This window comes from Macrobrachium rosenbergii, chromosome 10, assembly GCF_040412425.1.
Source record: "Macrobrachium rosenbergii isolate ZJJX-2024 chromosome 10, ASM4041242v1, whole genome shotgun sequence".
Taxonomy (NCBI): Eukaryota; Metazoa; Arthropoda; class Malacostraca; order Decapoda; family Palaemonidae; genus Macrobrachium; species Macrobrachium rosenbergii.
The window spans coordinates 67203664-67225266 of record NC_089750.1 but is presented as its reverse complement, the minus strand read 5'-3'; the positions used below and the strand labels follow the sequence as shown (position 1 = coordinate 67225266).

At 42.0% G+C, this 21603-nt stretch overlaps 1 protein-coding gene across 7 annotated transcripts in view; it reads right to left on the bottom strand.

The window, feature by feature from the left end:
* Nucleotides 1-21603, bottom strand: part of LOC136842765 (uncharacterized) — a 30304-nt gene that overhangs the window by 8404 nt on the left and 297 nt on the right. For 3 of the 7 annotated variants that reach the window (XM_067110555.1, XM_067110553.1, XM_067110556.1), the window contains exons 2-7: nucleotides 19941-20009; nucleotides 19363-19522; nucleotides 9880-9998; nucleotides 8056-8189; nucleotides 6824-7039; nucleotides 4818-4947 (exon numbers count right to left, since the gene is read on the bottom strand). In XM_067110555.1, coding sequence (XP_066966656.1) covers nucleotides 4818-4947; nucleotides 6824-7039; nucleotides 8056-8189; nucleotides 9880-9998; nucleotides 19363-19522; nucleotides 19941-19979 — 798 coding nt within the window. In that variant the 5' untranslated portion in view covers nucleotides 19980-20009. Of the gene's footprint in view, nucleotides 1-4817; nucleotides 4948-6823; nucleotides 7040-8055; nucleotides 8190-9879; nucleotides 9999-19362; nucleotides 19523-19940; nucleotides 20010-20445; nucleotides 20653-21603 lie in introns of those variants that run through there. The other 4 variants (XM_067110557.1, XM_067110559.1, XM_067110560.1 and 1 more) reach the window with 3 other exon arrangements.

Genomic DNA, 21603 nt, shown 5'->3' with positions numbered 1-21603 from the left:
ATGTGGGAAAAGCACTTGCTCAATCATCTGATCTTTCAGAGGCAGTTATCATTGCTAAAGCAGCAAATATTCTCAGAAAGTCTATACTTGATCATCAGTCACGGTTTGATGGCACATTTTCTGAGGCTTGTGTACGAAATTCTGTGCCTCCTCTCCTGCTCCAGTTTGTAGGGATGGTTGAGCATGGGGCTGACATCAAGTCACAGTTACGATTTGGAGCATCAAAGTCAGACCAGGCCATTGCACAGCTCATGCAGTTCAACTGCTACTCCCGATACAAAGAGGAGCAACAACTCATAGACACTCCAAAGACAGAGAAACACCATTCCCAGTCTACATGGGACTCTCAGTCTATGCCAAAACCAGGAAGAGAAACCTGGTTGAAATGCTACATCAGTATGGCCTCAGTATCTCTTATGACAGAGTACTGGAGGTCTCTGCACAGTTAGGAGATGCCACAGTTAGCAAATATGTGGAGGAGGGTGTGGTCTGTCCCCAGTACTGCGAAAAGGGTTGTTCACCACTGCAGTGATGGACAACATCGACCACAACCCATCTGCAACTACTGCCACTACCTCCTTCCATGGAACTAGCATCTCCATATTTCAGCACCCCACCAAGGAGAACACTGGACAGGAAAGACAGCAACTAAAGTTTGCACCTGAGAAAGTGGGGTCGGTGCCTGAATTGCCGGACACATTCACAAACATCTCACCAGCTTCCTTTCAAACAAAGAACCCTGTGCCACCAAACACTGCAATACCAAAGCCACCCACAGATATCTTGGGGCCACAGCTTGCACTGGAGTATCAGTGGCTAGACAAGGTCATAGTCACCCAGGAAATAGATGATGCAGTGAATCTGACGTGGTCAGCTCATCACGCTTCAATGAAGAGAAGCCCAGAATTTGAAGTAACCATAACTTCATTGCTTCCTCTCCTGCGTGATCAGGCTCATTCTGTTGCTACGATCAAACATGTGATGCAGAAAGTGCAGGATGTCACTGATTTTCTGAACCCTGGCCAGATACCCATAATCACAGCTGATCAGCCAATCTATGCCGTAGCAAAGCAGGTGCAGTGGCAGTGGCCTGATCAGTATGGCGAAGACAAGTATCTGGTGATGTTTGGTGGTCTGCACATTGAGATGGCAGCAATGACATCTCTTGGTACTCTTCTTCATGGCAGTGGTTGGACAGGAGCTCTGGTGGAGGCAGGAGTTGCTTCATCTGGAACTGCAGAATCCTTCCTGTCAGCTGCAAGTGTAACCAGGACACGGCAGATGCACCAGGTTACAGCCTCTAGTTTGTACAAACTCCTGAGGACAGCATACACTGACTACTGTGCTGAGAAAGCAAACAACAATGAGCAGGCATTAGAGTTTGAGGAGTGGTGTGACCTTCGAAGACAGCAGAGTCCACAGTTCCACTTCTGGCACATGGTGTTGTCTATGGAACTTGTGATATTCCTACTGATCAGGTCCTTCCGTGAGGCCAATTTTGTCCTCTACTGCCAGGCATTGCATGAGCTGATACCCTACTTCTTTTCCAACAATAATACAAACTATGCTCGTTGGCTGCCTATTCACCTCAGGGACATGCTTACCCTAGAGAGTTCACACCCAGAGTTGCACAAGGAGTTCAAGGCTGGCAACTTTGTTGTGCACAAGACCAGTCGCCAGTTCTCAGCAATGGCTCTTGACCAAGCTCATGAGCAGACCAATGCCTTTATAAAGGCTGATGGCGGAGCCATTGGGCTGACTGAAGATCCGTCAGCACTCAGAAGATGGATGGTGGCTGGCCCAGAGATCATCCGCTTGGTGTCTGCATACGAAACAGAGGTTCAAAGTAAGGAGTCTAATGAGCAGACAACACACCATGAACAAACACCTCATGTGCAGAAGACATTCTTGGAGAGAGTCAGCAAGCTGTCATTGGCTTTGCAACACTTGGGAAGTCCTTTTCAGGAAGAGAGCCAGGATCTGTATTCCATTGACAACAAAGACATTGCCCACCCCAGCTCAGCAGAACTTCTTACAGACACACCTTGACAGAGGCCGCACTAAATTTCAGAAGTTTTCAGACTCTTTGGCAAACAATGCAGTCTCCTTCTATGAGCCGATAAAGAAGAACAGAACTGACTTCTTCAGGCAAGAAGCTGCTCCTGTAGAACAGTCAAAGCAGAAACTTCTGAAGGAGGATTGCCAGCTTTTCTCAAAGCTATTTATATCCTGTCAGAGCCGTGAATGTGATCTGCAGGAATTCTTCCAGCACGAGAATCAAACATTCCCAGCTTCCTTAGTGAGGGTGGTAGGCTGTACACATGTCAGAAGTCTCAGCTGACCTCGGTCCTGGAGAGTCATGTTACACTAGAAGACAAAGAACCAAAGACTGATGTCCTCATTGTAGATGGATCAGCTTTGGTCCATGCCTTGCCACCAAAGAAAGGAAAGACCTTTGAGGGCTATGCACTTTGCGACTTCTTGCCTGTGATACAATCCTATAGCAGCAAGTACACATCATCACATCTTGTATTTGATGTATACAATACATCCAGCCTCAAAGCTGAGACCAGGCTCCAACGTGGTCAAGGAGGAAGGCGCAAGGTGACAGACAAGAACACAATTCCATCCAACTGGCGCAATTTCCTAAGACACGATGCCAACAAGACAGAGTTGTTCCAGTTCCTGGCAGACAAAGTTGCCCAGATGTCTGCCACAAATGTTGTCATTGCCACGAAAGGGTCTGCTGTCCTCAGCACTCATGAGGCTAGTCTTCAGGGACTGGAAAAGTGCTCTCATGAGGAAGCTGACACACGCATCTTTCTCCATGCCAAATATGCCACAGAACATGGAGCCAAGACCATCATGGTTAAAGCAAATGACACAGATGTTCTTGTCGTTGCAGTCAGTGCTTTCTCCACTCTCCACAATCTAGGGCTAGAGAAGCTATGGGTGGCATTTGGCCAAGGCCAGAGCCTGCGCTGGATTGCTGTGCATGACCTGTGCAACTCTCTGGGCCAGGAGAAGGTGAATGGCATGCTCTTCTTCCATGCGTTCACAGGCTGTGATACAGTGTCAGCCTTCCGAGCAAGGGCAAGAAGACCGCCTGGCAGACATGGAACATCTTTCCAGAGGCCTCCACTGTGTTCTCCAAACTGAGTCACTACCCTCTCAGAGTGGAAGAGAGTGACCTGAAGGTCCTGGAGAGGTTTGTCATACTTATGTATGAAAGATCCAGCACTGCTGGCACTGTGGATGAGGCTAGACTTGATATGTTTGCCAGAAAACAAAGGGCATATGAGGCCATTCCACCAACCAGGGAGCTCTCCTCCAACACACCAAGCGTGCTGCGTACCAGGCTGGTTGTGTGTGGGGGCAGGCCACCCAGTGTCAGCCACAGCCAGAGAACCCTGCTGAGTGGGGATGGCAAAAGTCTGGTGTAGCATGGCAAGTCCTCTGGACAACCAACTCGCCCTTAGCCAAGAGTTGCCAACAGCTTACCAAATGTGGATGCAAAGCAGGCTGTCGGGAAAGGTGCAAGTGCTACAAGCTGGGTCTTCCCTGCACAGCTCTGTGCACTTGCAAATGTGAAGTCTAGATAAATATTGCCCTCTCTTCAGTAGATAATCTAGCTTGAGCATCCAACGTGTCATGCTATGCCTACCTTCTTATCCTCGAATTTTTCAAAGGTGTAGGTTGAGAGACCTATACATAGATTGGTTGCGTTTAGTCCGTATTTCTCTTCTTTTCTTTTTATGGTTACAGTCTTAGACACAATGTTGTATGTGACCATACCATTACTATTTCAGTTGAAAATAGCATATTAGTTAAACTGTCTGATCACATGAATATACCATTAAATAAAAACAGTTGGTCTCTATGTCTGCTAGCGCTGTGGATAGAAAAAAAACTTTTATGGCAACCATTTTGTACGCCATCTTGGTTACAATTCATTTAGTAAGGGTTTTCAATAAAATGTGTGGTATGGAACATTTTATAACCTAAAAGTCGAGGTTAAAAAAAAAAAACTGGCATATTCCATCCAATAGATGCTCCCAAACCAGTGAATCTCAACATAGATGGCGGCCATTTTGAAAAATAGCCGCCATCTTGGATTTTCAGGTGGCCAGCGCCCTTTTCTAAGAGAGCGTAGTCTTAGGAATGTTTGTGCCAAATTTCATGCTTGTTTCACTATCTGAACGATTTTTACAGCAATCTGCTGCACTAAAATGAGAAAATTAGCTCAGATGATGCCCACAATACAAAGCAAAACAGCCTTTTGCTCACCCTTTCCCCTCATCTAAAAATGCTGTACAAACCATGGTCAGCCACATCATCATAATTTCACCACCATACCACACCATCTCACGTGTAATCCCATTAATTCCTAGTGCCTTCCAATTCTCCATCCTCTTATCTGCCTTCCTTATATCATCATCCATATACATTATCAAACTTATATTAACCACTTCTACTCTTGCAATATACACTTCTGCCTCTCTTCTATCTTTCATGTTCAACATTTCTTCAAATTCTGTACTCACTTCATCAAATCAGAACTGCGTTCACTTCCGAGAGAAGCTCTCCATTTATATCTTTCATTTTATTTTGAGACCCATTTGCTCACTGAACTTTCCCTGCATTTACTTCCTTAAGAACAACTTACTCTTGCTAATGTTCTTCTTGACTATCTTATCCACCCTGCTGTACATCTGCACAAAAATTTGGCTTGTGTCATGTAATCTCACTCCTAATTCTTCTATGGAATTTTACATATTCATTATTGTACATCAAAAGTTATTACTAAGCCTACTTACAAACGAAAATTTCAACTTCAAGACTTCTATTAAAATATCACAGATTTGAGCGTAGGCCATAAGAGGCTTCCAAGTAGGCAAAAGCTGGATCTTCATCATGTCCTTGACCACATCTACATCAACTTTAAATCTAAAAGAAACAAAAATAAAAATAAGGTTTACTATTTTGAAAAAATTTACCAACGACAGCATCATAGAGCACATTATTGACAATCCACCAACAAAGAACTAGAATGAGTACTGAGTGCAAATTACTGTCATTACATTATTGACGATCCACCAACAAAGAACTAAAATGAGTATCAAGTGCAAATTACTGTCATTCTCCAAATAAATTACTCTGCTGGAGAACTTCCTTTGTCTTCATTAATGCGCAATATCAATTACTAAACCCAAGGCTAAAATTGAACAAATACTTCTGGCAAGCACTAAGTAAATAACTGTGGTTCCACAGTTTGGGTTGAATAATAATAATAATAATAATAATAATAATAATAATAATAATAATAATAATAATAATAATAATAATAATATACAGCGCAGGAGTAGTGGAGTGGACCAAGGCTGAACTCCGCAGCATAGACCAGAAAACTAGAAAACACATGACAATACATAAAGCACTACACCCAAGAGCAAATACAGACAGACTATACACAACACAAAAGGTAGGGGGGAGAGGGCTACTAAGCATAGATTGATTGACTGATTGATTACGAAATTTAGGTCTTGAAGACCAAGCACCGGAACCCATCAGGATTATTCAGCGCCGTAATGAAGGTGAAATATACAAATTAATATGATTGATAATGAATAAGTGAATAATGACATACTAGTAAAATTCAGTGTTAAAATATGAACGTAAAAAATGAAGAATGATTTTAGATAGAAACAACAAAAAATAAGTATATTTTAAACTTTTAAATGTCAGCATCGAGAGCAGAGCACTGGGGAAATATCTGAAAACCAGTGAAGACGAGTGGCTGAGGAGTGCATGGGAAGAAGGACTGATAAAAGTAGACGAAGACCCAGAAATATATAGACAGGAGAATGAAAAACAGAACAGAGGAATGGCACAACAAACCAATGCACGGACAGTACATGAGACAGACTAAAGAACTGGCCAGTGATAAAACATGGCAATGGCTACAGAGGGGGGAGAACTCAAGAAGGAAACAGAGGGAATGCTAACAGCGGTACAAGATCAGGCCCTAGGAACCACATATGTCCAAAGAACAATAGATGGAAATAACATCTCACCCATATGCAGGAAGTGCAACATGAAAGACGAGACCATAAACTACATAGCAAGCGAATGTCTGGTGCTTGCACAGAATCAGTACAAAAAGAGGCATGATTCAGTAGCAAAAGCCCTCCACTGGAGCCTGTGCAAGAAACGCCAGCTAGCTTGCAGTAATAATTGGTACGAACAACAACCTGAGGGAGTGATAGAAAACAATCAGGCAAAGATCCTCTGGGACTATGGTATCAGAACAGATAGGGTGATACGTGCCAATAGACCAGATGTGACTTTGATTAACAAAATCAAGAAGAAAGTATCACTCACTGATGTGGCAATACAATGGGACACCAGAGTAAGTGAGATAGAAAGAGAAAAAATTGACAAGTATCAAGACCTGAAAATCAAAATAAGGATATGGAATATGCCAGTGGAAATTGTACCCATAATCATAGCAACACTAGGCATGATCCCAAGATCCCGAAAAGGAATCTGGAAAAACTAGATGCCAAAGTAGCTCCAGGATACAGAAAAATGTGCTACTAGAAACAGCGTACATAGTAAGAAAAGTGATGAACTCCTAAGGAGGCAGGATGCAACCCGGAACCCCACACTATAAAAACCACCCAGTCAAATAGGATGGCTGTGATAGACCAAAAAAAAAAAATAATAAAATAATAATATAATAATAATAATAACAATAATAACAAGTAGTTCAAAGTTCAATTTTCATTGTCATGAAATGTAAGTTAATGCATGCAAGTATTACCTTTGAGATAAGTAGTGTGCTAAAATATATAGATGAATCCCTGATAAGGAAAGCTCTTCAATATCCTGGAGGGTGTCCTTGATCTTGAGTAATACTTCTTCAGGTAATTCCAGCTCTTCAGTTCTATACAGAATATGGTCAATCACATCATAATGTTCGCTATACATTCCAAGAGTTCGCAGTAAAGTCACTTTGGTCTGAAGGAAAACTCCAATGCTGCAAAGTTATAAAAATCATCACACTCTTGCTCTGAACTGCATTTATACTTCTTTTTACAACAGTGTCAAATATATAAGTAAAAATTATAAAGCAAACTCACAAAATCATAACAATGAATTACATGGACATTCACTTGTATTATGTGCCTGATTGTCATGTCAACAATCTCCCAGTGTTCGAAGACTTGTCTTTCAGACAGAAGAATGCACTTTCATTACCTGGATCTCTATAAATCTCAAGTCACCTTCCTCACTTATTATAGCCCTGAAATGCTGTCCACTAGTCAGTTCACAGATCCCCAAGTACCTGTATTGATATTCCAGAGAACTGCTAATCCAGGGCTTATTCCTAATCATTTTCCATTTTTTCTCAAATAACCTTTTCATTTAAGTGCATTCCATAAGTGAGGACCAGTGAATTTTTTATTTTGTACTGTACTGATCATTCACCAATTCTGTCTTCTTGTTGCTGCCAGGAGTTATACCTAATTCCTCATTATTCAGTGTTTCATTGTTGCAATGTGATATATTCATCCTGTCACTGAATACTGTATAGGCATATACTGTATGATTAATAGGGATGTGATGAAATGAGTATAGACTGAAAAATCAAGTCAAAATCATCTTTTGCTGATGAGCTTTCTACAAGTACAGTATAAATCTGCAAAAGGCACTGAAATACTGTACAGTATTCAGTGGGATAATCCTATGCTCTGAGATGACACATCTACAAATGACAGATAATAAATAATTAACACCACTAACTTTCTACTGTAAACTTTATCAATATGCATTCTACACACATTTACCACTCCTTCACTATGGCCAAGGGTGATGTCAATGGGAAATATCAAGAATGAAGAAACTATAATAGCATGTCAAAAAGGGGACAAAAGTAATTTCCATATTATTAGTGATCTAAACATGCCATTCAATACCTATGCTGAGTCTCTATAGTATTTATCAAAAAACAACATACAATACAGATCTTTACCAAACAGTCAAGCTACTCACTGTAAAACATCATGCAATCGAGGATGTAGGAAGCCAAATTCGTCAAGAAGATTAAAACGGTCTTTTACTTCACGGTAAGACAAGAGCAAGATTTCTTTCTCCCTTTTCACTTCCTCCCATTTGTAATCACCTTTCTGTAAAAAAGTTCCTATCTCAATAAGACTTCATGAAAAAGGATAAAGGCAGCAAAATAAAGAATATCTCTAATGTAGGAAAATTTTACCCAGTAAAATATAAAATTCCAGTTACTGTTAACAGTTTCTTGGGTGGAAAAAGAAATCTTATAGGACTGGCAACGCAACATGTTACACCTGAAATGAATCGTTAAACAAATTTTTCATGTACAGTTCTTTAAAAAAAAATTACATTTACATGGCCAAAAATGTACAAGTCCCTCATTTTATCTGTCATGAATTGTTATGTGGGAGTTGGGGGATCTTACAGCACATTTTATTAAAATTTTAAACAGAATTTAATGGTGGATATAATTGAAAATCTAACAATTTATCAATGTTTTACAAAAAGGCTTAATGTTTTTTACTTGATACAATATTTCTACTAAATCATTATTAAAATAATTAACTCTTGGCTTGAGTTTAACAATGAACTGCAAAATGCTTTGCATGGACTGGTATATTCTTTCATTTTTTTTTTTTTTACACTCTTCATCCTCCACCTCCAAGGTTCTTTCTCTTCCTCATCTCTATTTATTGCATAAAACTGGAAAAAACAATAACTGTGCCCAAAGTGGAAAGAGACCCTCAATACTGCCCATCAAGGCCATACAACTCCAGGAAAAAGCGTGGTGACAGAGACACACAAAGAAATATGAGATCTTTTCCCACATGGTTGATATCTATTAAAACTTATTTCAAATGTTTGACAAAAAGTACTATTAGACCTTACATAGTAAACAATTTCTTTAAAACTTGAATCTGAGCAAAAAAATTTCTTCAAGTGGTTTACTTTTAGTTGTTCACTGTTGGTTGAAATTAGGTCAGTCACATAAAATGAACAGTATTTTACTCCACATTAAGAGACTGGGTCAAACGAATATTTTCTATTTTTAGTTTAATATGCTTTAACTTATTGTTTTCTGGTTCTTTATTCCATGAAGACTGCCATTTCAGCGATACAAACAAATCATCTACTGGAATTTTTAAGGTTGCTCTGGTCATAATTGATCCAGTTCCGGCTGCTCAGTGAGTATCCTCATTCTCTTTAATTTCAACATGGGCAGTGATCCATCAAAATATGTGGGATTCATCTGATCTAAGTAGTATATCCTGGATTAAAAGTACTCGCAATAGCAAGAGTCTTGAAATGGAGAAACAAATCCATGATTATGTATGGGTATATATATTTAAAAATAAATCTCTACAGAGAGCTTTTGGGAATCCATTCGATTCCCCTTTTCAATCTCCATTGAAAAGAGAGCTTTTGGGAATCTGTTCGATTCCCCTTTTCAATCTCCACTGAAAAGAGAGCTTTTGGGAATGGGAGAGGGAAGTAACTTCCTGGGAAAGTATGGAGAAATACAACCCATAGTAAATTTGAGTATACAAAAATTTCTGCATGGGACGTATGTTTTTTTGGACCTTTCCAAGATAGCCACCCCCAAGGGTTTTAAACCGGTATGTATCCACCTTTGCGGCATGTTCAGTACAAGCCCGTTGGGATTACCATAAAAACATAAACCAAAGACTGTAAATATCATAAAGATACTGACCCCAAAAAATATTACTCCTAGATAACAACCCCACAAAAAACTTGGGGGTCATTATCTAGGAAAGATCTGTTTTTTACAAAGTGAAAACTTCTTACCTTAAGATATATTAATAAGTCATTCAACTGATCTTTACTGACATATTTAAGTTTTGGTAGATGGTTTAGCAACAAATTACTCAGCTCAACATATGGAACATCTGCAAATAGAGAAAAGGCTATATGGTACATTACAAGAAAATCATAATTTCAACAGAACAGTTTTGAAAAAATCTCTGAAGACTAAACCCAACCAGATAACATATCCTTCACACATCATAAGGCAAAGTGAAATTTGGTAACTAAATATGAGAAATACTAATATGCAAACACCACTGGTTGATAACCTGGAACATATTAAAGTTAATTTTCAACCATTTAAAACAGTGGTTCACAACCTGTCCTGGCTTGAGGCACCCCCACCAGAACTTTCAGAGGTCCCCAAGACCCTTATTAGAAAAACCAAGTGTCAAATTCAATGTCACTCTGACAAAACTTTGTCCCTGAGTAAACTGAAAATGGAAAATACTTGTCTTTACTCTGATGCTGCTTTATTCAATATAAAAGGAATGGCAGCAAAATGTAACCGTAACAGTAGTTGGAACAGTAGCACACTAAATATATGAGTAATGAGCATTTTGATGCAACCAAAACAAGCTAACAAGGCACAATGGACCACAGAGTAAAAACGAATGATTTTGCAAAAATGCAAAAAAAAAATACATGCACTGGTTACACTTCTGAAACACATTTTTTGTTCTATTTTAAACACATGTTTTCTTAAAAAACAATTCTAAATGTTCAAGTAAAAACTTCAAGTGTGTTCCATCAGTACATATGCCACAACAGCCATTCCACGAATGACCATGGTCAGTGAGATACAATGTTCCGGATGCAAAGATGTACTCCCCAAAGGCTGTCGTCTGTAGATCCTTGCAAAACATAAATTGTTCAACGACTTCTTTATCAATAAATCGACAGAACCCAAGCAGTTGGCATTTTCCAGCAATGTCAATGCTCGGTCATCCTGTAGAGCAACTTTTGCATTTGATTTGAACTGCTATATAACTTGTTCATCTATATCAGCTGACATTCCAGATATCCTACAACTGACTGTGTTCTTGGAGAGAACCTGATCCCGAGCTTCCTGCCAAGCATTGTTTCAACAATCATGTTGTATACAGGGGCAATAATTTCATCACCAGCTGTATGAGGCTTCATGCTCTTCACTATTGGTTCTGCTAATCTCAGAGAGGCATTATGAACAGCGTCAGTTACAGTTATTCTTTTGGCCATTTTAAAAGCTGCATTAGTCTGCTTCTCTGTGACTCAGCATACTGTTCAATAGTGGTGTTGCTTCAACTTGCTTGGTACCATGGCCTCACTGCTGAGTGTCTCGCCATAAATTATACATGTAGGGCAAGAATTGTGCTCATCAAGGTTTCATGCAAAACCACACACTAAATGGACATCAGAATGCTCTAAGTCTGTTTCTTTGGAAGAGGCACTTGTTTCAACTTTCCACATCTTACCCACAAACACCCTTAAGTGCTCAAATTTGAATCAGGACCAGCTGTGGGAGTCACACTTTGATTTTCATCCTTCTCGAGGATTTGCTTTCTCGCAATGAACTTATCAATGCTAATAAAAATGCAAGTGGATCGCTTACCTCCACCCTACTACGTCTCCTGCAAAAAACGAAGTAGGGATTTACATTACTTTACATTACCAAATTCTCCCCATCCATAACTACTTCCCTTACATTCACAAATCTGGAATGTTAACTTATATCAATGATAAAATCTGTAGTGACTCAAAGTCAAACAAAAGTCATTGGCAGGATGAAGAGAAATGGCAATTGATCTACGTGGCTTAACATCTTAAGGACATGTAGCACTGCTTGGTAAATGAGACAGGCTGCAGGTATATGAGAATACTGATAACTATAAAATGCCAACTGATTAGGCTTCAATGATTCATAGATAAGGGAGTTGCAAAGAACTATGTATACACACACCCAGAAAGACTTATAAACACGACCAATTGCAAACCTCCTTTTGACTTTGCTGGCAAAGAAAATTTAAATGATATTGAATGTTAGGGTTGATAGGAAAACAGGGGAGAGAGTGGCAACAACTCAAAGATTTAACCACCCTAGCCTAATGGTCTTGGTTTAAAATGTGCCAAACCAATAAGATTGAAGTATAATGTGTACTGATGGTTGTATGAGTACCAAAGTATCAATACTGCTGATACCAGGCATGAGAAAGAATGATACCAAAAAAAATTCTAAAGTTTTCCAATTTTTTATTTGTTCCCTAAATATTACGGCACCCTCAGTCAATCAAACAGGACCCTTTGGTGCTGAGGCACACCAGTTGGGGACCACTGGTCTACAACCTACACATGACTGGATCATACTGAAAATGCTATATTTACCTGTCAAAAATCTTTTTCATAAAAAACTCTACTGATACAAACCACTGCTTTACAGATGCTTCTTTTCAAGTCTTGGCAGGTTACACCAACACCAAAGTCTCCTGTTAATGGTGATTAACAACGAAACAAGGTTGGCCAATTGGGAAAAATGATATTTTAATGATAAAATAAAGTTTGTTCATACTTACCTGGCAGATATATATATAGCTGTATTCTCTGATAGTCCGACAGAATTTCAAAACTTACGACACACGCAGTGGGAGATCAGGTGGTTAGTACCCATTCCCGCCGCTGGGAGGCGGGTATCAGGAACCATTCCCATTTTCTATTCAGATTTTCTAGTGCCACTGTCTCCTGAGGGGAGGTGGGCGGGCACTATGAATATATATATCTGCCAGGTAAGTATGAACAAACTTTATTTTATTATTAAAATATCATTTTGTTCATGAGACTTACCTGTCAGATATATATATAGCTGAATACCACCATTGGAGGTGGGTACAGACAGAATAGGATTTAGGAAACACACTACATGTAGGTGAAAGATACCTTGGTTCCTTACCTGTTAGCATAGCTGACTTTGTGATTACTGTCACCCAAGTCCGCTTCTGCTTAACTAGAGTCTCCAGCAAGGGTGTGACCTGTATAGCTGGTGAGTTCTAGATGATCTGTCAACGGGGCGTGACCACAATGTGACTAGACCATATTGACCATACAATGAGGGCAAACGAAGTAAAAACCAACCACCTGACCAAGCCTAACTAAGTTAGGATAACGTAACTAAAGCTAACGAGCGGGAAGTCCGCCACAGGCAGTCGACCCAACAACCATAAAAAACACTATCCAACCATTTTCTATAGGATAGGATGAGTGTCATCCCCTGCCCCCAGGAAAGTATCTGCGGAAACGTATGGTCCTAGCGAGAAGCAGTTCTCATATGTCGTCTTCACATCTCTCAGGTAGTGTGAAGCGAACACAGAGTTGCTACGCCAAAATGTGGCACCCAGAATGTTACTGAGTGACATATTCTTCTGAAAAGCCACTGAAGTTGCAACCGCCCTCACCTCGTGAGCATTGACTTTCAGAAGTTTAAAATCAGTGTCTTGACAGCATGAATGGGCTTCTTTAATCGTGTCCCTCAGAAAGAAAGCCAGAGCATTCTTCGACATAGGTAAGTCCGGTCTCTTTACTGAACACCATAAACTATCTGAGGGGCCTCGACTTTCCTTCGTCTTGTCTAAGTAGACTTTGAGAGCCCTAACAGGGCAAAGGACTCTCTCTGGCTCTTGAATTAGGATCTCAGCCATACCCTTGATTTCGAAGCTCTTGGGCCAAGGGTTAGACGGGTTCTCATTTTTCGCTAAAAAGGTAGGGCTTAAAGAACAAACTGCGTTATGTCCTTTAAAGCCTATATGTCTACTAAAGGCTTGCAGTTCGCTAACCCTCTTCACAGTTGCTAGAGCGGTTAGAAAAATAGTCTTTCTGGTAATGTTCCTCAATGACGCAGAACGAAGAGGTTCGAAAGAACTGGACATCAGGAACCGTAACACTACATCCAAATTCCAAGAAGGAGTCCTTTGCCGAGGCACCTTCGAGGTTTCGAAGGATCTAAATAGATCGTGAAGGTCTTTGTTGTTAGACAGATCCAAGTTTCTATGCCTAAAAACGGATGATAGCATACTCCTATATCCCTTGATAGTCGGGACTGCTAGTTTGACATCACTCCTCAGAAACGAGAGGAAGTCTGCTATCTGGCTCACAGAGGTCGTGGTAGAGGAAATGCCCTTCTTTCTACACCATCTCCTAAAGACAGTCCACTTCGATTGGTACAAATTACTGGAAGAGAGTCTTCTTGCTCTGGCAATAGCTCTCGCCACTGGTCTAGAAAAACCTCTCGCTCTGGCCAGCTTCTCGATAGTCTGAATGCAGTTAGACTCAGAGCGGGGAGGTTTTTTGTGGTACCTCTCGAAGTGGGGTTGTTTGAGTAGATCGACTCTCATGGGCAGAGATCTCGGAAAGTCCACTAGGAAGGACATGACCTCTGTGAACCATTCCCTCGAAGGCCAAAACGGGGCGATTAACGTCATCCTCGTCCCTTCCGACGACACAAACTTCCTGATGACCTCTCCGAGGATTTTGTACGGGGGAAAGGCATACACGTCCATCCCCGTCCAATCCCAGAGAAGAGCGTCTACTGAGAGCGCTCCTGGGTCGAGTACAGGGAGCAGTAAAGAGGAAGTCTCTTCGTCTTGGAAGTTGCAAAGAGATCTACCAATGGACGTCCCCAAAGCTTCCACAGTCCTTGACACACCTCTTGGTGTAGGGTCCACTCGGTCGGCAGCAGTTGTCGTTGCCGACTTAGAAGATCCGCACGGACGTTTCTCGCCTGCAACAAACCTCGTGAGGATCGTGATATTCCGGCCTGAGCCCACAGAAGGATGTCCTTTGCTAAAGGCGAACAGGGACCGAGTGAGTTCCTCCCTGTTTCTTGAGGTATGACAGGGCCGTGGTGTTGTCCGAGTTGATCTGGACAACTTGGTTCGTGACTTCGTCCCTCGAAGAAAAGAAGGGCCAACTGAATCGCCCCAATTCTTTGAGGTTTATGTGCCAGGACACCTGTTCCCCTCTCCAGGTGCCCGACACTTCGTCCCCCCCAAGTGTTGCTCCCCACCCCGAGATGGACGCGTCGGAAAACAACACTAGGTCGGGGTTCTGAAGTTTGAGAGAAAGGCCTTCTGCCAACTTTGATGGATCGAGCCACCACCTTAAGTGATCCTTCACCTTTGGCGAAATCCTCAGAGAAACTTCCAGATTCTCCTTGTCCTGCCAGTTCTCTGCAAGGAAGAATTGAAGCGGTCTGAGATGCAGTCTCCCCAGGGAAACAAACTTCTCCAGCGATGAAATGGTCCCCAGCAGACTCATCCATTCCCTCACCGAGCATGTTTCTTTCCGCAGGAAGGCTGAAACTTTGTCTAAACACTGTAGTTGTCTTTCTTGAGACGGAAAAGCTCGAAAAGCCATTGAATCCATCTGAATCCTCAGATAAACGATGGACTGAGTCGGGTCAGATGGGACTTTCGAAATTCACCAGAAGTCCTAGGGACTTCGTCAAGTTCAAAGTCGTGTGAAGATCCTCCAGACACCTCGTCACTGACGAGGCTCGAATGAGCCAATCGTCCAAATAAAGAGAGACTCTTATTCCTCCAAGGCGAAGCCATCTCGCAACATTCCTCATTAAAATCGTGAATACCATAGGAGCTGTGCTGAGTCCGAAGCAGAGAGCCCTGAACTGAAATACCTGTCCCCACAGGACAAATCTCAGGTATTTCCTCGATAGAGGATGTATAGGGACGTGAAAGTAGGCGTCCTGGAGATCGAGAGAAACCATCCAGTCGCCTGGTCTTAGGGCTCCCATGACCGACTGGGACGTCTCCATTACGAACTTTTCTTTCAGAATGAAATGGTTCAAATTGCTGACGTCCAGAACTGGTCTCCATCCCCCTGACTGCTTCGGTACCAGAAACAGCCTGTTGTAAAAGCCCGGGGACTGTAAATCTGAGACCTGTTCCACAGCTCTCTTCTCGAGCATTTGCTCGAGCAGGTCGAAGAGAATCTGCTGCTTCTCTTGCTGATAGGATGGCGACAGATCTATGGGTTTCGTGCATAACGGAGGCAAGACGAGGAATGGGATCTTGTATCCCTTTTCGATGACTTGGAGGGACCAGTTGTCCGTCCCTCTCTCTCTCCAGGCTCTTGCAAAAGAAAGAAGCCTGGTTCCTACCGGTGTCTGAAGGTCCATGAGTCATTTCTTGCCCCTGGTCTTAGAAGGGGCTCTACCTCTTGAGGGACCTCTTCCTCGAAAGGACGATCTAGAAGAGGGTCCTCCACGAAAGGGCTTCTGAATCTTGGAAGCCTGCCCAAGGGAAGAAGTCGAAGGGACTGCTGGACGTCTAGAAGACTGGGCCAGGAGGTCCTGAGTAGCCTTCTCTTGCAAAGTGGCGGCCGTATCCTTGACTAAGGACTGGGGAAAAAGATGGCTAGAAAGCGGAGCGAACAACAACTCTGCCTTCTGAGAAGGAGAGACCGACTTCGCAGTGAAGTTGCAGTAAATGGCTCTCTTCTTTAAAAGCCCCGTACAGAAGTGGGCAGCCAGTTCTTCGGAGCCATCCCTAACCGCCTTGTCCATACAGGATAGGACGCTGAACAAATCTCCCAGACTAATGGAGTCAGGGCTACGAGCCTGCAAGTCCAGGACTCCCAGGCACCAGTCCAGAAAGTTGAAAACTTCCAAAGACCTGAAGAGGCCTTTCAGATGGTGATCGGTTTCAGATAAAGACCAGGACACCTTCGCTGATGAAAGGAGAGACCTTCTGGGGGCGTCCACAAGGCTGGCAAAGTCCCCTTGGGAAGAGGAAGGAACTCTCCAACCAACCTCCTCTCCTGTCTCGTACCAAATTCCTGCTTTTCCACTCAATCTTGACGGAGGCAGGGCGAAAGAAGTCTTGCACTGGGCCTTCCTGGAGTCCATCCACTCCTGAACCTTCTTAAAGGCCCTCTTCGTAGAGAGAGACGTAGCCATTTTCACAAAACCAGAAGACTTTTGTGATTTAGGCGAGGTTAGCTGCGAGGGGGGAGGGCGAGGAGCAGAGGGTTGAAACTTGTCCCCAAACAAGTCCTTCAGCAGCCTAGTCAAGACTTGGTAGTCGGAAGAAGCTGAAGAAGTAGAGGACTGATCCTAAACTGCAGGATCCGAAGCACTAGACAGCTCTCCTTCTTCAACAGGAACAACCGAAGGGGCAGGAGAAGACCCGGGAGGACAAAGCCCTTGCAGACCAACACGCAAAAGGGACTTCTGCTTGGAAGAAGTCCGAGAGGGGTCACGAAAGTCTCGGGCAGAAGAGTCTAGACGAGCGTCCTGACGAGATTCCCGACGAGCGTCTTGACGATCGATCCGACGAGCGTCTTGATGAGAGCGAGCAGCGAGGGAGGCGTCTTGCCTAGCAGCAAGGGAGGCGTCTTGCCGAGCAGCAAGGGAGGCGTCTTGCTGAGCAGCCAGGGAGGCGTCATGTCGAGCAGCAAGGGAGGCGTCTTGCCGAGCAGCATGAGGAGCGTCATGCTTAGCAGCATGAGAAGCGTCCTGGCGAGAAACAAGAGGAGCGTCGTAACGAGGGGCGTCAAGCCCAGCAGCATGAAGAGCTCCAGAAAGAGGGAAATTGCGATCCCTGCCGAGACCAGTAAAGCGCTGAGCAAAAGGACTTCTAGAGGACGGCGAAGCATGAGATGACGACGAACGTGGAGAAGGAGAAGGGGATGGTTTGGACCTCTTGATCGGCAGCCGGGAATCCTTCCGGCGGCGACACGTATCAGTCTCCTTCTGGGCCATTAACGAAGCCAATTGCCTCTGCATGCCTAGCAGCAGCTTACGAGTAGGAGAAGTCTCCTCCTCAGGAGAGGGCTGATCCTGTGAGAAGACGAGGCGAGGGCGCCTTCTTCCTTCTCACAGGGAAGCAACAGCTTTCTTTCTGGAGTGAGCGGAGGCGCTCAAAAGCGTCATCGTCCGATGGCGTCCCCACGAAAAGGGGCGTGGCGTTCCCTTCTTTGAAGCTTCTCTTCAAAGGGCGAGAGTCCCGAGATTTCCACTCCCGGCGCGGGAGGAGGAATCGGGGATGAGAAGCAATCCTTCAGGATTCGTGCCCGAGCACGATCCTTGGCAGCCTGGGAAGCGTCATCAGGACATGCGAAGGGGCGCCAGATCAGTGGGGGTCCGCGTAACCCTCTTGCGGCTTTCGACTTGCCCACTCCCTGAGTCCTGGGAGTCCGACAGAGGTCTAGACCTAGAGGCATTTATCGGCCGATCTGACGGCCCCTCCACAACACTAGGGGACAGACACTATCACTGCACTTCACAGCACTTTGAAGAGCGAGCATTTTAGCTTCAAGTTACGAATGGAAGACATAATAACCGCCAGGGCATCACCTTCCGCAGACACAACCCCGGGGCTCGGGGGCAACACCACAGGGTTAGGAAGAGCTACGTCTACAGGAGGGTTAGCAGGTGAAAAAACACTACCCTGACTCCTACCACTTCTGGAGGAAGACCTCCTGATCCTATCTCGCTCTAACTTTCTCACATAAGAATCATAAGTCCTCCAACTAGCATCAGACAAAGATTCACACTCCTTGCATCGGTCACTCAACAAACAAACATGCCCCCTGCACCCCGAGCATACAGTGTGAGGATCTACCGAAATTTTCGGTAGCCTCACCTTACAGTCTTGCACACGGCAAACTCTATAACTAGAAGAACTAGATTCAGACATCTTAATCCAAGGAAAAAACAAAGCCAAATCCAAAACAATCCACAATAGCGTATGCCTAGCCACAGTCCAAGTCAAAAAACCAAAAGTCAAACAAATACTTAAGTGACAACCAAGTTTTATCCGAAATCCAAGACGGAGGTACTGAAAACAAGTGTTGACAGTACCGGCGACAGAGAAAATCTGAATAGAAAATGGGAATGGTTCTGATACCGCCTCCCAGCGGCGGGAATGGGTACTAACCACCTGATCTCCCACTGCGTGTGTCGTAAGTTTTGAAATTCTGTCGGACTATCAGAGAATACAGCTATATATATATCTAACAGGTAAGTCTCATGAACAAACCATTATTTGATGCTAGCAACTTCACTTTTTGTTAGCAATTCATTAAACAGTAACTTGTAATATATGTAAGGAGCAGGAGGACAGAAAGCATCATTAACACCAAAATATTATTTTGTGGAACACAAAACAAGATAGTCTCAGGTTCCCTAAAGCATTACCAACACCACTTTATTTCTTGTTGCTTGAAAAACTGCGAATGAGATTAAATACACGCCCTTCATTACTGTCAGGTACTACAGGAAAAGTATCGAAATTCTGAAACCATTCTGGCTAACTTGTATTGTATATTATTTGAAAATATTACTTAGGTATCTAGACGTACAAAATACAATTGGTCATGTGCACTCCTTACTAAACAGCATATAGAAATACAGTATACCATCATTTAAGCATTTTAAGGAAAACGGAATGAAAATGATAGTATACGAAGTCAGCCACTTACTATAATGATGCTTGAAGGGTGACTGGACTCCTTTAATGACTCTCCTATACTTAGGTTTCTTATAGTCGAGTGTGGGAACTTCCGTGGAACATGGAGAATGGTGACCTTTGGATATAAGGCTACATGTTTCTAACAGCTTTGGTGTTATTATAGGAGGAACCTGAAAGTACAGGGAAAACAGTGCACAACAATTTACACCATTAAGTCACTGAAATCAATTTCACAAACACAGGTTAGGTTTAATGAATTTTTGCTCTCCATCATGAAAACCATATTAGAAAAAGTATATAAACACCACAAATGATGAATTTGCAGCCATTATAAAAACCATATTGGGTATGCTATAAAAAATATGGGCACCAATGAGGTACTTCCACTCTGATACCCTCATACAAATAAAAGTATTGTTAAGGAACTATGACTATTCCACCAGCTAGGTTGTTACGACTGTCCATATAAAAAAACTATCAGCAATTTTCGTATCTTAATTGTCATTAAACTTATCAGATAAACTAGGAAATGGATAGTAGAACATTACTTATGATTGCACTTCCTTACAGTCTCTTAATCCTACTTACCCTTGAACATATTTGGAATGGGAAAAGAATTCGAAGCATTTTCTTTTTTCATGACAACACTGGAACCACCTGCAGGAAAAAGCAAAAAATTACTATACATTTCCTATTTATGATGTAAGCTGAGTCTATCATACAAGACACAATGAAAACTTTTACAACAAAAACATATACTGCACTTTCACTGATGACATTTGATGAATGTGCAATCATTTTCGTTTAAAAAACTTATACTGTACCCTATAATGAAATTATCATTATCTTAATTCACTGTATATTCTTTAACAATATACAGGGCAAGTCAATGATAAGGGAAATATTTAACGGTTTAAAGTAAAGAAGCTTGAGAATTTTTGCAAGCTCCAAAATGATCTTTACACCAGTCAAACAAGAGATTCAAACAAGAGACCTGGGTCTTATCAATACAGATGGGAGAAAGAACAAATGAAGTTCATTAAATAAATTTATTAATTTTTTCATTTATTAGGGAAATATCTCACAAACTTACCCTTCAGTTCCTATATGGGAAAAACAATCATATTGTAATTATATACTGTAACCATTTAATGCACTTCTTGCCATTTGATGTTTGGCAATTTTTCGGAAGACTCCAGCCAGCCATTTCGGAAAACTCCAATCAGCCATTTTCACATGAAAAACTGTTTTGGGTTTTTCATGCAAAACTGGCCAGGAAATGATAGGGCACTAAAAGAACCTAAAAATACCAAACTAACATAACCTAGGGGTGTTTACTGGTTACAATTTTGCCGTATTAGCTATGAAGGAGGGTGGGGGGCTAGTACTGTCTTACCCTGTGAGTCGTAATTTGATTAATTATTTTTCTCTCTTATTAAGCATTTATGAAAGTTACGTATTGAGAAGAAGTGTTTTCGTTTTGATGTATTTTACCCAAGAAAAATATAAATTCTAACGTGGGAGGTGGCTGGAGTCTTCCAAAAAATAACGCATACATTGAGTTATTTTTTGGAAGACTCCAGCCACCTCCCACATAATAATTTATATTTTTCTTGGGTAAAACAAATCAAAACAAAAAAATTCTTCTCAATACATAATCTTCACAAATGCCTAGGTAATAAGAGGGAGCTGGAGTTGTTGGACAGCAAGACAAAGAGATTCAGAAAATAAAAAAAACTGATGTACATGGATCCAAAGGTGAAACTGCGAGATAACCCCACAGCTGGACAGCATGATTTAATGCAGTGTTAGTAATTAATTTATCAAAGTAAAATTTTTAATAAGGAAGCACGAGGAGATTTTTAGCAATTATGAACAACATAACCTAGTGTAGACTACATGACATCTGTCAAGTGGGTGCAGAGTTTTAAATTAGGATTTGTTACATTATTCTGTAATCTGAATTCCTTGAAATGCTACTATCACACTGTTTCTGCAAAGTAAAAGTGGGTTAAAGATCTCCCACTTGTAAAGTTGTGTGCAGTCCATCGGGTAAGTTATATCTGGTTAGGATAGGATATGTGACGTACATATAGCCGATCAGCTTTTCCTATCAATTTTCCTAATATTAATATGTAGTAAAATCATTTATCACAAAGAATTGAGGAGGCAGCACCAATGAGGCAACGGTAGTCGTTCTGTTCCGACAAAAAATGGGTTAGACTTGAGAACAACTTTTAGGAAGGTGAAC